Source organism: Passer domesticus, chromosome 10 (genome assembly GCF_036417665.1).
Source record: "Passer domesticus isolate bPasDom1 chromosome 10, bPasDom1.hap1, whole genome shotgun sequence".
Taxonomy (NCBI): domain Eukaryota; kingdom Metazoa; phylum Chordata; class Aves; order Passeriformes; family Passeridae; genus Passer; species Passer domesticus.
Window position 1 is genome coordinate 34,341,027 of NC_087483.1, and position 16,080 is coordinate 34,357,106.

A 16,080-nucleotide genomic window follows, 5' to 3' on the forward strand; every position below is an offset into this window, starting at 1 on the left:
CTGCCAGTTTATTTGCACCCACCAAATGGGCATTGTAATCGTGATGTGGAGGCCACATAAATTAGTCCAAAGTCCACCAAACTGTTTCAGTTTTCCTTTGTAATTAAAAGCTTGCACCTTAATTTGGAAAAAAAACCACTCACAGTTTGCAAAACTTATGTAGTATATAGTTGCAGATCCTAAACTTCAGTGAGTACATCCCCTCCTTGGAGCCTAGGGACAGAAGAGCTTGCAGCAAGCAGAGGAACAGGACAAGAAGGATGATGGCTACTCTCCACCTCCACTATTAGATCTTCTCATGAGGAAGGTGAGTTAAAGGGAGAAGACAATGAAGGGACACAGGAAGAAGCAAATCATGGTGAACAAGCAGGATACTGCAAATGTTCCTGGAACCAGAGAAAGGCTCTTGTGCCTTGGCTGTGCTCAAACTTTGCTTGCAGGTAATGCATATTCTTGCAGAATCCCCATCAGGCTTCACACGTGCCCCAGGTCCCAGCTACACCTTCCTTTTCATCAGCCTGGTTATTTTCTCAAAATATTATTTTGCAGGATTTTTCCCTAGTTTTTTGTTAAGTCCACACCGTCATCACTACCAGGACACACCGAATTATTGAGCCAATGGAGCTGACAGCAGGCGAGATGAACATATGTGTACCTCCAGAAACACCCACAGGCTCCTCCAGTGCTGGCAGCCAGCCTCCCTCTATGATTCACAGGGTCAGGGGTCCACATCCCACAGAGCCAGGAACCACTGAGCCAAACTCTGGGGTGAGGGCAGCAGATGTGGTCACTGCTGAGCTACAGCCCCCTGGCAGAGAAGGGAGCTCTGACATGGAGGATGAGAGGAAGCAGGAGTGCAAGAGCCAGAGAGGTGGCAATTGCAGCCCTTTGGCTCAAAAATGAGAGAAGGATGCTCTGAAGAGTGCTAGAGGGCTGAGAGGTAAAATGTGCTCATTTGTAGGGTGTTATGCATGATTAAACAGTGTAGAAGAAAAGGACCAACACTCCTTTTTGTTCTTCCCTGCAGACAACTTGTATTTGATGTCCCACATTAAGAGCTGTGATATAGTTCAGGGTTTATCAGCTGAATTGGGCTCTGCTAATACACTCACAGCCTTTTCTTGGTGTGTTCCTAATGTCACTGAAGGATTTAAACCATTACTCTTCGTGGGGCAGGGCAGGTGGGACCTTGAGATGTCTCTCACCGTCCCGAAGAGCGCAGCTGTCCCTCTGCCACCTTACCCACCCTACCGAAGCCCTGCGTTCTGCCGCTGGGCAGGAAGGTGCCACCCACAGAAGCACAGCGCTTCCCTCTTTCCCCACTCCGGTCCCTATCCCCGAACACTTCGGGGAACGCACCACTGTCCCCATTCCCCCTTCCAGGGCGGTGAATCCCCCCGCTCCCGGCCGAGGCTCGCAGGGCAGCTCTCGAGCCAGCACGGACCGGGCAGAGCACCCGCCGGGGCCGCAGGCGGGGCCGGGGAGGAGCCGCCGCTGCCCCGGGGCCGCCGCCCGCTCTCGCCCGTCCCTCCCGCATCGCCGGGGGCCGGGCCGGGCGCCAGGGGCGGTGCTGGCGCCGGGAGGGAGCCGAGCCGAGCCGAGCCGAGCCGAGCCGAGCCGAGCCGAGCCGAGCCCCGCGGGCGGGACGCAGCCCGCAGGATGTCGGCGCTCCGCGTCTGCATCATCGGCTCGGGGAACTGGTGAGTGCCGCAGCGCGGGGGGGCTCTCCCTTTGTCCTCCTCCCTTTTTCATCTCGTGTTTTTCCCTTTTCCTCCTCCTTGCCCCGTTCCTTGCCCGGTTTTTCCTCTGGCCGCGGCGGGCGGGGGATTCGCAACAGGTGCGGCACGGGGAGCGGCGGGGCGGGGGCGAGGAGCGTCTCCATGGTCCTGAAACCGCGACCCCGGCCCCGTCCTGCCGCGGTTCTGGGCCCCTGGGCAGGGAGCATCGGTCCCGAGAGATGCACCGGTCCATGAGAGCTGGAAAAGCATGAGGCTCCCGCATCACCCCAGGTGCGTGAGCCGCTTGAAGCCTGGCGACAGAACCCAGAGAGGCCCGGAGCCGCAGCTGTGGCTGTGTGTGCCTGCTGCAGGGCCCCGGCAGTTCAAACTGAAGCATTCAGCAGTGTGGAGGGTGGTGATGCTGTTTGTGTTCCTCTGAAGGAAGCGGGGCACAGGCTTCATTTAAAGCCACGATGTATTGGCACCTTTCACTTCCAACCTCCTCAGCACGTCCTTTTGCATCTTGGTGTGGGCACATAGTGTTCAGGTCTCCTATTTACCTTCATTCTTACCAATATGTTTGCTACTGCTCAGTCCTTTCCAGCCCAGACAAAAGCACGGGTCTCCAGAGCTCCTTGAGTCTGACAGATCTCAGTAAGATCAGTAAATCATCTCACAGGATTTAGCATCTTACTTTTCTTATGCTTCCTGTACACTGAGCACAAACAAACAGACCAACATGCATGTGCATGCATTTGGGATTAGCAAACCTAGCCTCCAGGTTCTGGTGATTGTTTTTGTACGAGGAGAGCAAGATCCATAAGATTTTTAAAATATCTGACAGCTAAGTGGAAGTAATGCCAGAAGAGTCACTAAGTGAGGGAGTGGTTGCTTTTGAGCTGCTGAGAACACAGCAGAATTAAAGCACAGCTCTCTGCCTTCCTGCCTTGTAAAAACAGTCCACTGCCTGCAATGCATTCTCTTTGTGCATGACATCTCACAGCTTTTCACATGGAACTGCACAGCCAAGTCTTCTGGACCTCATTGTCACACTTCTGGCTTTCTCTAGCCCAATCATTGTTTCCTCAACTGCTGCTTTCACACGTTTTTTAGGGAAGGCATCCCTCTCCCTGCCACTTTCTCTTTCCTCATTTGCCTATGCAGGCAACAGCTCATTGTCTCTTCCAAGCCCTCAAGAGCCCTGACTGCATGTTTGGAAGGCAACTTTTTTTACCTTTGGTCAGCCCACAGGCACAAAAATCATCATTCTCTTGCTGCATCCTCAAGCAGGGACCTCTTGCCTTTCCCAGGCTGTCCACCTTCCCACAAGACATCATTTAAAGTCACTTAGCTGTGTTCAGATATGTACTTGAGGAGGTTCTCTGTTTTTCCACATGTACCTACAAACCTGAAAAGAGCTATACTACAGAGATACTGACACCCCAGCCCATTCAATACCTTCTGCTTACCCATTCTGCCTGTGTGCCTGGGCCCATTCTTGCTTCCTACCATATACACCAACTCTAAAATCCTCAGGGAGGACATAAACATTGTGCCCTGATGTATGAGTAACATTTATTCATAGCCTCGGTGGCAGAACAGGTTGTTTTAGTGCTACAGAGAAATACGTTTACCTTTGGCAAACATTTTTTTTTTCCTTATGTTCCTCATAAATATTTGGCCAGCAGTTCAGATCCGTGCTCTTGAGGCTTTCCTGCAGCTCAGAATTGTGGTTGACACGTGACACAGCAATGTTGCAAAAGCTCATGTCAGCTGCAGAAGTTCAGCAGGTCACGGGGACTTGCTAAGTCAACACTGCCAGGAGTGATACGGTTGAGCGAAGCAAGTGCTGCACTGCATTTTGTGGTTGCCAGTAGGTGCAGGAGGGCTTGTGTTTATCTACTGAGAGTTGCAAGTCCCATTCAGGATTTCAGGGATTAGAGCCAGAGTCTGCATCTTTCACCAGAAAATTGTATGTTCTTGGTACTTAGCTAAAAAAGTCATTTTTATGGGTAGGATTGATATGTCAGGTCATCATCCAGGTTGTGCTGGACAACCTGGACAATGAATTTATATCTCAAGTTTATAAAAAAAAAACCCAAACCTTTTTCTTGTTAAAATATGTTTCTTGTGTGGAGCCAAAATTCATCCTCAGCTCGAGCTTTGAATGTGGCCTCTGTTGACAGCAGGGCAAGAGAAGCAGAATATAAGCAATTTTGTAAATAATATGAATGTATGCTATAACTACATGCCTTTCTTTTAAAACAGCAGAACTCTTACAGAAAAGGTTCACCTTAAAACACTTCCCTAAATATTGTAAAGGATCAAACCAAATCATCCTTTACAAAATAAAACAAACCCCCAAAACAAAACCCATAAACCAACCAAAAAGTCCCAAACCAAATAACTAGATAAAAAAAGCACTACAGCAGCTCAGGATGTAGCATATAATCAACACTGAGCAAAGTGAAACCTGATCTCAGCAGGATTTCTTTATCATTAAAGATTAAGACCGTAATTACCTATTAATAAGACCTTATTAGTTATTAAGCAATTTAACCTGTTACATGAAAAATATGGGTGAACCAAGGAGCGTCAGTTACAACGCGGTTTCCCTTTGAATCATTAACAGCACAGACCTGCCTGGACTTTGATATCCCCAAGAACTTTATCAGTTTCAGAACACACACCACAGCTAAATCCTATTCATGTTCCTTGTTACTAGTGGGCCAGAGGAAAAGAGTGCTGCAACTGGAGCTTCTCTTTCACTCGTGTTAATAAAGTGGCCAATACTTGAGAGATTAAAGTAGCATTAAAATGGAGAGAAGGAAGAGAGGAGTAAAAATAATCACCCCTCTTCCCCAAACAATTTAAAGTTCATTAAACATTATTTCTGTGAGGTTTCTAATTCTCCCCTGCCATGTGAGCGTTTGCAAGGCTGCAGTGATGATGAGGGAATAAAATTATTGTCTGACCTGAAATTAAAAATACTCAGCATGACTCAAGATGAGTAAACTGGATGGTCAAAATATCCTCAGGCTGCAAGTATTACAGGTCCTGTTACAGTGATAATTAGAACAATAAGTAAAGAGAAACACCAGATTGAAGGGTTGTTTGTTTTTTTTCTGAGCATTTAGCTCTTATGTAAAATCCTCATTGTAACTGTTTGGTTACGGATAGAAAAGTGGGATGCATCTATTTTACATGAGATGCACAAAGACTGTCACAGCAAGGTTGCTCAGCACTTATTTACCACCTGGATTATTTTACTTTTATTGATCTTGATAAAAAACAGAATTATCTGAGGACCATAAGAGATTTTCATCTCAGATAATGTATTTTTAGTGTTATTGATGGTACATCACATTCCTGCTCTATAACCTTTGATACTACTTCAGTTCCATTATTGCAGTTATATTTTTCCCCTGTTCTACTTCCTCTGTTCTTAAACTTGAGGGGCTCTTGATGGAGGGTAGGGGATAAAGCTTTCTGATAAATGTTGCAAGCACCTAGACAGCTTTATAGCACAGGCTTTTTATGAGTTATGATGTTTAAAGTAACTAGTGTTTCCAACTCACAATAAAAGTACTTTTCCCCTTTTAGTTATTTTTATTTTATTTTAAAGGGGATCAGCCATAGCAAGAATCATTGGCAAAAATGTCCAGAAGTCAAACAGATTTGATCCCACTGTCAAGATGTGGGTATTTGAAGAGATGATTAATGGAAGAAAACTCTCAGAAATCATCAACCAGGAACATGAAAATGTTAAATATCTGCCTGGGTATAAGATACCCCACAATGTGGTAAGTTATTAAAAAAAATTGAATAACTGAATTTTTATATATACTTTTTGTATTTTTTTTTTAATAAGGGAGGCAATGTCTGAAAAAAAATCAGGAAGCAATTCACTGTTTTGTTCTGGTTTGCCACCTAACTCACTCCATTATAACTCCCTGGAATATAATTAAGTTCTGTGATTTCTGCTTGTCTTGTATGTCATGTGCAACTTCAAACACCAACTGTGTCTGTGCTGGTATCACACCATCCTCCTCCCTGGCAGAGATCTGTCTATACAGAGCTGAGATATTTCAAACCCAGAGCATCTTCTGGAAAAAACAGCCAAAGCTACTGTTCTCCTTTCTTGAGAAAGAAATCAAAAGCAGAGCTGTGGCTTACAAGGAGGTGAATAATGAGCTATCAGCTCATGGGTGATTTCTGGACAGCTGTAGTTAATAAAGTTCTAAATTCCATCAAAATATAAGGTATTTATTTTCATGCACATTTAAAATACTAAGTTACACATCTCTACTTAAATTAATCACCTTGGATAATTTACTGCTACTGAAGCAAATGAGGTGAGGGGGTTTGGCTGTTCAACATTTTACCCAACACCACTGCTTTGTGAGTAGTGCCACATTTTTGGAACAGTTGCAGTTGTAAAGGGAAATGAAAATGCTCCATGTGGTGGGTCTCCTTGCTTGGGGAGTGGTTATATTTAGTATTCCATTTTGTGCTGTGATTGCATATTTGCACTCCTAGTGTTTGAACTTGGCACACAGTTCTCCTGGGTTACAACTGACTTGTCACTGTTATTTTTACAAACCTCTAGCAGATTTTGTCATCATCCCTTGGGGCCAGTCTCACCCTGTTTAGAGCAAAGCCTGAGGCTTCACCAGCAAAAATCAGCTGGCTGCAGTAGAGGGACCCTCAGACCATCTCCAACTGAGAAAAAAAAAAAAGAAAACCAAACAAGCTGAGCTTTTCCTTGTATTGCTCTGCAGCAATTTTGGAGAGACAGGAGCACAGCCTCTGCCCTGCTCCTACTTCACTGTTTTCCCAGAGAAGCAGCCTGGCTGGCAGCAGCTCTGGTTTTCTTGCTGGGATAAGACTGCATGCTCCAAGGCTGCATCCAAGAGTGATGTTTTCTCCTACTGTAAACTGCTTCTAGCAGGCTCAAATTCACCTGTTGCCTAGCTTGAATTGCTGTTCTGAGTAATGCCAGCATTTGGAGGAAGATACAGCTAGATAGTTTTTAAGCATGTTGTATAGGTTTTTGTAAGTCTTGGGAAAATTACTGTGTATTTAAAACAAAGACACACACACAAAGATAATGATAATCTCTGTCTTCTGATAGTTTATCCCTCAGTAACTCAGCTGGTGACCTATGGAAACTAAAGACTTCTAGAAGAGCCTCTGTCCCATCACCCCAATTTTCTCCTGTGCTCCCCAGTGCTACCATTCATTCCAGAAGAATTATATGGGTTGGTCAGCCATCTTCAGGAGCCAGATCAAGAAGCTGAACTAGCAAAGGGGCTTCCCAGCACACCACAAATTTATGAAGTATATCATCTTTCCCACATTATCCACGCAGGGTTAAATTATAAAAAAAATATAAAAAATCAAACCCCAAAACAGTTCATCTGCTTTGGATATTTCAGAAGAGATCTGTAGCTGTGTGGAGAGCTGGCAGCTATGCCACAGGGCCAGTTAAAATTAAGGACGTTTGCACTGCATCTGCCATGGCTTTGGCATGATGGTGTCTTGCAAGGACTGAGGATTCCTACCTGGGGCTCATTTTGTTTGTCACTCTTGTCCCAGGTGGCTGTCCCAGACGTGGCTGAAGCAGCAAACGGGGCGGATATTTTAGTGTTTGTTCTGCCACATCAATTTATTGGACGAATCTGTGGGCAGATTGCAGGACAGATAAAACCTGGGACATTTGGGATTTCCCTGATCAAGGTAAGTTGTTTCCACAGTACCCAGTCAATATGGAGTAAATAAACAGCTCCAACTTAAGGGCAGGAGCTGCAGCCCTCAGCTGCGTGCTCTGCATAAACACCAGCATTTCTTTCTGCAAGAGTTACACCTTGCCCAGCTCTGCCAGCCCTTCTGCTGCTCTCCTGGCTGTTGACAGGGAAGGATGGGGCAACCTATTCAGGCTAAAAGTATCTGTTTTTGCCAGTCATGTTTAGCCTGGATCAGTTCCCACTTGGACCAGCATGGAGGTGAAAATGGGCAGAGGAAGGGATGTGTAAAGCTGGCACTGCTGCCAGAAAAAATACTCTGAGACTACAGCCTGAGTTAACTCCTAACTGAGAACTCCCGAGTCAAAGTGCCTCTTCCAAGTACATGCTAAAGCTGTTCTTGGCAGCATTAAAATGGCATAATAACGCTAATGATTTTGCAAAACTGAAGCAATTTCAATCTGGCATGAATGGAGGAATCTCTTTTTAAGGTTAGAGAGGTACCAGATTATCATAATCTTTAAAGGAATTAATATTTTAAGAGAATGTCAAACTAAAAGCCAGAGGCAAAGCATAGGAATGTAGTCTTACCACTTCTTTGTTTGATTGTATTACAGGAAATATCCCACTTAGAATTATAATGAAATAAATGAAATTCAAGTTTTTGGACTTCAATACCAGCTCTTCCGCTCCATAGAAATTATATCATAGGCAGCAGTAAGAGAGGAAGGTGGGAGAGGAAGGAAATTTCTGCAAATTCAGCTTAAAAAACCCAAGACAGTTCAGTATACTCCTTAACACCCAAAAAGCACTCTGATTAATACTTAGATCTTGCAAAAAAACCATTTCTTATAGATTTAATTTTAAATGTCTTTTCCTGTACTACAGAAATTTAACTGAAAGGAAAAATACATCAAAGAAAGCAAGCCTCAGGACAGCAGCACTTCATGTGAGGCTTCTTGCAGGATTACCTTGACTGTCACCCCTTCTCCCTGAGATTGCCTTGAATTTGCAGTTACCAAAGTACAAATCCAGAGCATTTTTATTAATGGATAACACTAGTGATTATTAGACTCTTTTTTTTTTTTTCAATTAAAACCAGAGTGCTGCAGGTAACAGAATGCCTTCTGCTTTACCAGTGCTCTGCTGTTGTCATTTTCCTATTCTAATACCCTGGCTTTGACTATCTTCTTTTCAGGGGATTGATGAGGGTCCTGATGGCCTGAAGCTCATCTCTGACCTCATTCGAGAGCAGCTGAAAATAGAGATCAGTGTGCTGATGGGGGCCAACATAGCCAAAGAAGTGGCTGATGAGAAGTTCTGTGAAACCACCATTGGTAACTATTGCAAAGGCCAATTAGAGCTGAGATTTAAAGTCACCTGTAGCAGGATAACCTCTACAAGAAGCAGGGGGATGTGACTGGTCCCAGGTGGTCCCCGAGTGGAACAGTGCCTGCTGAGCTCCTTCAGGGAGCCAGGATTCTTTCCAGAGAATTTGATGCTAAAAGAATCAGATTCAAACTGACAGTGGGTTTTAGTGCTGGGAGTTAATTTAATCCATTGAAAATATCATATCTTAATCCTGTTTCTGTAGGAATTGGCAAGAGCCACCTTTTGTGTCTGTAGAGCTCAACACAGAGTACATCAGCAGTTGATACACAATACAGTCTAGATAAAGAAGTGTAATCAGAAGCTCCTATGTGCTCACACTCCCAGAGGTGTATTTCTTCATCTTAAAATTTCTTTGTTTGGAAAAGAAAACCCAGTAACATTCTGTTCCTCTCTGCCACTTGGACTGCTTGCCAAGACACGGCCTCAGATCCTCCCAGGACTGAGTCTGACCTGATTTGGAAAGTTCATCCAGTAGTTTTTAAAATGCAGAGTTTTTAAAACTCAGTTCATCCAGTAGTTTTGAAGTCAGTCAAAATTAAAGTTACATCCTTAAATAACTAGGAAAGGAAAAAGAAAAATAAATTGTGTTGCAATAATGTTCCTTTGCCTTGCAAATATTACATTAATGGTGCAACTGTACCAGCTGGGCATTTGTTACTGAAAGAGCAGCTAGGCACAAATAGGACTAGACATGATTAGGAGGGTGGGGCTATATTAATTCTCTTGGGGGGAATTTAACTTCTCCTGGCCTGGTTTGAAGCCATGATGATGACTGTGCAAAGAGCTTTGCCCCTTATTTTTGTCCCCATGGAAAGCCATGCAGTCCAGAAACAGCCACGTCAAAGAGAACTGGTACTGTGAAGAACAAGAAGCAAACCTAAAGTTTCTCAGGAGATGGTGAGAAACTTCCCAGCTACCAGAGTGTGGTGCCCCAGGCTAGTAAAACTCACAGCTGAGCTCAGCCTGAAGGAAACCAAGTTACCATACACAAAACTCAAGTGCAACTCTATTTAAAGGTCTTTGCCCAGCTGGCCGTGGGCTCTCTGGGTCATGGCAAACCTCAGTTCCTTTAGCACTAAGGGCTCTCCTTGGCTGAGCACTGTAGCAACACGATACAAGACCTCTGTAGAATGGTAGGGAAAAGGTTTTAGCAGTGCCAGCTGGAATTACATCATCTGTGGATCCTCCTGTAACTGGGCAATAGTAATTTGTGCCCCATGATAGTACTTAGCAGTGACACAGGTTTACATTTTCAAAGCAGAAATTATACCATTGTCCTGCAGGAAACGGTTTGTAAATAATGTCTTTTGTAAGGTCTGTGGCTGTACAAGCTTTCTCAGGCAGAAAGATTCATTAAGGGGTATCTACTTTTAAGCTCTTTAAAGTGTCATTAAGCAATATTGACCAATGCCCTGGATTTGCCTACACTTAACACTGGCATCCAGCAGCACAAATCTCTGGTTTAGCAACACCTTGGGACTGGGATCACAAAAGCTGAAGTAGTCCCTAGAACTTTATTTCAGGTGAATTGTGTGCACTCTGAAACATTGTAAAAGTGCTCTTTCATCCTTCTTTCCCACAGGATGCAAAAATGAAAGTCAAGGAGAAATCTTTAAAGAATTAATGCAGACCCCCAATTTCAGGATTACTGTGGTGCTTGACTCTGATACAGTGGAGCTTTGTGGAGCCTTAAAAGTGAGTGTTTTCAAGCCAATATATTTTATAGGACCAAATTCTAACCGCACCTGAGTCTTCTGTAAGCCATGGGGTCTAATTTGAGTCCTGTCACCATGTGAGTGAATGAGTGCAGACAAGATGCATCATTCATGAGCTAGTTTTCCAACCTGGAAAATAAACCTGGGAAATAAATTTTCCAACCTGGGAAATAAATTCCCCCCAAAAGGGGAAATTTATTTAAAACGCAGCTGCAGGCAAAGCATTTAAAAATACTAGTATTTTTATCTTTATTTTACCAGAGGAACATCTGTTTTTGAGATCAGAGTTTAGTCCACTGTATTTTCTTGTCTGCGTGTTGTAAGCACATGGAACAAAGACTCTCACTACACAGAGTAGCTCCACTTATAATTATGCCCATGGTTTACAGCACATCTGTGTGGAATTCAGCAATGTCCACATGGAGATCCCAGGTGGGATCAGAAATTACACCAGAGTCACCAAATTTCCAATGAGGAGACAATAGTGTGAGATTCAGAGTTTGCTTTTATATGAATTTAAAGTCACTTCAGCATGTGATCCTTTTTACTTCTTTATACATTTAGTCATTTATACTTCAATAATTCACCTTTCCATGAAGGAGGTGGATGACTGATGAGGAAAGAATTGGTCCTGTTTAACTTCACATATAAAAATAAAACATTTTGACATACAAAACCAAACACTGCAGATTTTGCTTTTGGCCACACAGCAGAACGCTGAGGGCCAGGAACAGATGGAAGAATTTTTTACTGTTTTATGATAAATCATTCCACTTCTTGAAATCATTGGTTTTGCCTCTGCTAAAAAAACCCTAAAAATTTAACACGTGCACTAGGGTAGATACATGTCTGGAGCAAACATGCCAATGGTAGCACTAAGTGGCATATTACTCATACACACTGAACTACATTTATTTAGGGACTTATTTAGGAGTTGGGAATTGGAAGGTGGGAAGGGAAGCATGCCGAACAATGGTGAGACTTGTGAAGACATTTAAGATCCTGAGAGATTTGTTTACAGCTGTAGACAAGAGCAGTTCTACTGATATTTGTAGGTAAGCCCAAAATTTGATCTCCTGCAGCACCTTCATAGAATCCATGCCTGCTCAAATCAGAGACCCACAAAAAAAAACCTAGAAAGGTATGACTCAGTGTGGGATATTTTAAATAGTTAAACAGAAAGGTCAGCGAGATCCAACTTAGAGCGAGTGGGAAAACAAAACACTAATTGCATACATGCTATGTGATTGCAATATTAGTGTATGAAACACTGCTTTGGTTTTTGCCCATGGGAGTAACAGTAGACACTTAATAAAAATCTTCTACAAGTCCAGTGACTTTTGTTCAACATTACCTGATGTGTTTCATCGTAAGATAAACTCATGGCCATTGGAAATTGACCCTTGTTCTGTTGAAGACGAGTTGTGGGGACTCCTTGGAGCTCAGGACCTGCTGAAAGCTGCACACCTTGGCTGACAGTTTCCTTCCCTCCCTGTATTTTGCACTGGCCCATTTTTAGAACATCGTGGCGGTGGGCGCGGGGTTCTGCGATGGACTGAGTTTCGGTGACAACACCAAGGCAGCAGTGATACGCCTGGGCCTCATGGAGATGGTGGCCTTTGCCAAGATGTTCTGCAAGGGACCAGTGTCAATAGCCACCTTTTTGGAAAGCTGTGGGGTCGCTGATCTCATCACCACCTGCTACGGGGGACGCAACAGAAAAGTAGCAGAAGCCTTTGCTCGCACAGGAAAAGTAAGGAGGATTTGGAAATATTTTAAGCTGACACATAAAGAACTCCTTCTGTGTTTTACAAAGGCATCATTAATTGTTTACCTTCTTGATAACTGCTGGTATCACAGCAGTATCCCCTCTGACCCAAGTAATCAGTCTTCTCTCTTCTAGTCCATTGAGGAGCTGGAAAAAGAGATGCTGAATGGACAAAAGCTGCAAGGTCCTCAGACCTCAGCTGAAGTCTACAAAATTCTGAAACAGAAGGATATGCTCCATAAGTAAGTGCTTTGAGTTAAAAAAACAACAAAAACCACAGCAAATTATGAGTGATCCACAACCTTCTTAACTGTACTTGTGTTTAATTATCTTGTTCATTTCTGCAACAACAGCTTTCTACATCTTTGGCCCCTGCTAGAGTCTGGCTTGACTCCTCATTGCCAGGATCAGTTGAATGGGAGAAGGGCTGAGCATTGTTAGAAGAAACAACTCACAGATAGAGAGTGGGTTCAGGGGATACTGTTAGTGCCTAATAGAGTCATGTGAGATTATATATTGGAACGGGAGGGAAAACAATCATAGAATATTCTGAGTTGGAAGGGACCCATAGAGATCATCACCAACTCTTAAATGAATGGCCCATACACAAGAAACAAAAGTAATTATAATGTAAAGAAGCCTCCCAGACATCCCCATCCCCCAAATAAGATTTAAGGCTGCACACAGAATCATCTTTCAGACATGATTCATGGGCCAAAGCGTTTCTTGTTCTCAGTATACCAGCATTGCAGCTTGCAGCAGTCCTGCTCTCAGTGCAAACCTGAATTTGGTTATCTCAATACAAATTTCAGGATCATATTCCTAATCAAAAACTTTTACATGCACTGAGCAGGGAATATATGCTGATACCAGTGCTTTAGTGCCATAAATGTAAAACAGTAAAGGTAAAAAGCACCTTGGGATGATGTAAGATTATAAATAATTTGAAACCTTTGCCTACTTACACAACAGAAAAGCTAGACTTCTCTCCATCCCATTTCCTCTCATATATCAGCAGTACTGAGAAGTCAAACACTGCTAAATGAATCCTTAAAAACTTATTAGAATTGGCACAGATACAGAAGATTCAAGTGGCAATATCTTTCAAAAATGAGAGAGAAAAGGAAAGCTCATTTTGACAGCAGCTTTAAATCGCAGCTTGATCTAATAATTATCCTATAATTGCTCTTTGTTACATGCTCAGCTTCGAGTCATTCAGTGGACTCATTTTTTACCACATAATGATGAAGACAGCTTGTAAAAGGAAAAGAATCCTTTAAGCCAAGAAAAGAAAATCATTAGACATTTTCATTCTTTTTAGTCCTTTAGATATCAGTAATGACTGCAAATAATATATCCATTTTGCACACAGCAGGAAAAAAGGATATGCAATTCAAAATTGTTTTTAAATAAAAAATACTGTATAGGTGTTTTATTTCCAAAACAGCTTTTCTGTGCTGTTATGCCCATGATTTGTCCCTCTTTAACTCCTTCGCCCAGTATTCTTCCAGTAAAGGCAGCCCCAAGCTAAAATAATATTGTAAAGAGAGACAAAATTTTTCCCCTTTCAACAGAACAAAAAAAATTATTTCCATTAAAATGGAATAGAAATGTTCATATAAACTTTCAAAACTATTTTAATTCCTATATACTTCTTTCAGGTTTCCATTATTTACAACCATCTACAAGATCTGCTATGAGGGTCGATCAATCCAAGATTTCATCATGTGCCTGCAGAACCACCCAGAGCACATGTAGACATCCCTTCTCCTCACCTGGCTGAATTCTCACCTTCCTGGGACTTCTGTCCACTCCACAGTAATTGAAGTAGAGAAACAGGCTGTGTGACACTTGCTGCTAAAGCAGTAAAGAATGTATTTAATTCCCCTTGTCCTGGGGGTAAAAACATCTGCCTTTAATTTCAACATTATACCTAAGGAATAGGAAACAAATGTAAAACTTAACATAATTTCATTTGAGTTAGTAATGTGGGTATTTCCCTATAATTATTTTCTTGTTGACTGAAAACAGTTCCCCTTGTAATTTCTACAACAGAGCTAAATAGCTCACATAAAATTCAAAGAACTCATTCAAACAGATAAATCATAGTTTAAAAAAATCCAAGAGCAGTTAGATGAAATTGCATGGGCAAATGCTGGATTTCTGTAATTCCCCTCAAACATAAATAACATTTTGTATTTTGGGACATTTAGGCCTTCCTTGATTTAGTTTCCCAGTAGAAGCTTCTTTGGAAAAATAGGTGCAATTACTGTGCTCAGACACACAAGAATGTTCATCAGATCTATAAATAAAGCAGTTTAAAGGGTGGGGGAAAGGAGAAGGGATGTGGGATGGGGGTATTGTTTGTTTCCAATCTGGGACGCTAGGAATCCTCAGTAGTAATCTGACCTTGATTAAATTTACTGTATTCATTTAAAATACAGAAAAACCATCTGGAATAACCAAAGACAATTTTGTTAGCATCAGATTTTCTCAGCAAGTCCTCATCATGAATTTGAACCAGCTGAGGAGGGGGAAGTGGAGGTTGGCAGGGAGATGTACCCAGGGCTCAGCTTGCAGCTTGTGCAGTTGCTGATATTTTGAGGGGGCAACCAGTACCAGTGACAAACCCTCTGTGATACTTGACTTTTATACCTGTATGGAAATGACCGCTAGAGACGCACAGAACTCCTGTACACTGGCATTTCACACCAGGCTGCATTTCAGGAAACTCCACTGGGCCTTTCCAGACAGCAGAGTCGTGTCCTGCTCAAGCAGCACATCTTACACTCCAGGAGAAAGATCTCCCATCTGCTTCTGAGTTTTAAACTGGGTTCACAAACCCGGGGTTTTTATTGTGCTACCAGTGGGGCGTAAATTTTAGAAACATTGAAGTTTTTAAACCTTACAGCTGTACTTGGGTAACTTTACTTACCTGATGTTTTTCAGAGTTAAAAACATCTACAAAATGAACACTGGCACATTTTATAAGCTTTAATCCCCTTTTGAAATACTCCTATTTTGAGAGAAGGCAAAAAAAAAAAAAAAGGAAGAGTAACCTACTTTTGCTGTGCTTTATCAGATTTTCTGAAATAGCAGAGAGGAAGGCAAGTTTTTTTAAATGCTCGCTGTCATATTGCTTAGAGAAAAAAAATTAGCTAATTATAAAATAATTACAACTAATTTTAGAGAAATTATAGGTCTTTCACATTTACCAGAGTAATATATATCTATATATAAAATAATGTATTGTAATTACAAATATATTGTAAAAATCTCAGTCTCACAGCTAGCAAAGCTAGCTCAGGTACCAAAACCAGTGGCTGCAGCATCCCTGATCCTCCTGAACAGCAGCAAGGGTAGCTCAGCTCCTCCTGCTCAGACTCCAGTCACAGCTAACAGCTTGGGGCTCTGCAGAGGAATCATGTGACCAAATCCTTCACACAAAGCAGGGAATTTATGATCTTCAATTTGAAGTGGAAAAATACTTACACCTTGCACAGTTTTGAAGTATCAAATACATGAAGATGGGATAGAGAATTCAGGAACTTCCTTCCTTCACCATCAGGCTGAATTTCTAATAAGTCATGTATGAGCTAATAATAACATAGAATATTTTACATTCAAAGTGTATCAAATAACAGTTTAATAAAGTGATCAATATGCAGACTTTATGTAATTTCATTTTTCAATGTTCTCACAAAATAAATGATGTTGTAATAGTGGTCCTTTAGCCCTCTTAC

The 16,080-nt window shown here is 42.3% G+C and overlaps 1 protein-coding gene and 1 long non-coding RNA gene across 2 annotated transcripts; one reads left to right on the plus strand and one right to left on the minus strand.

Annotated features, from left to right (window-relative positions):
* Positions 1-1,179: 1,179 nt before the first annotated feature.
* On the plus strand, positions 1,180-16,006 carry LOC135309153 (glycerol-3-phosphate dehydrogenase [NAD(+)], cytoplasmic-like). Its single transcript, XM_064435103.1, has 8 exons — positions 1,180-1,700; positions 5,344-5,521; positions 7,317-7,457; positions 8,661-8,799; positions 10,437-10,549; positions 12,089-12,322; positions 12,473-12,579; positions 13,999-16,006. Exons 1-8 carry the CDS (start codon positions 1,195-1,197, stop codon positions 14,093-14,095), a joined length of 1,515 nt encoding a protein of 504 aa, XP_064291173.1. The 5' UTR covers positions 1,180-1,194; the 3' UTR covers positions 14,096-16,006.
* LOC135309154 (uncharacterized) lies at positions 5,363-11,656 on the minus strand. Its single transcript, XR_010369464.1, has 2 exons — positions 10,600-11,656; positions 5,363-8,963 (listed from the first exon to the last, which is right to left on the minus strand). It is a non-coding gene; the product is annotated as an uncharacterized LOC135309154 (long non-coding RNA).
* Positions 16,007-16,080: the final 74 nt, after the last annotated feature.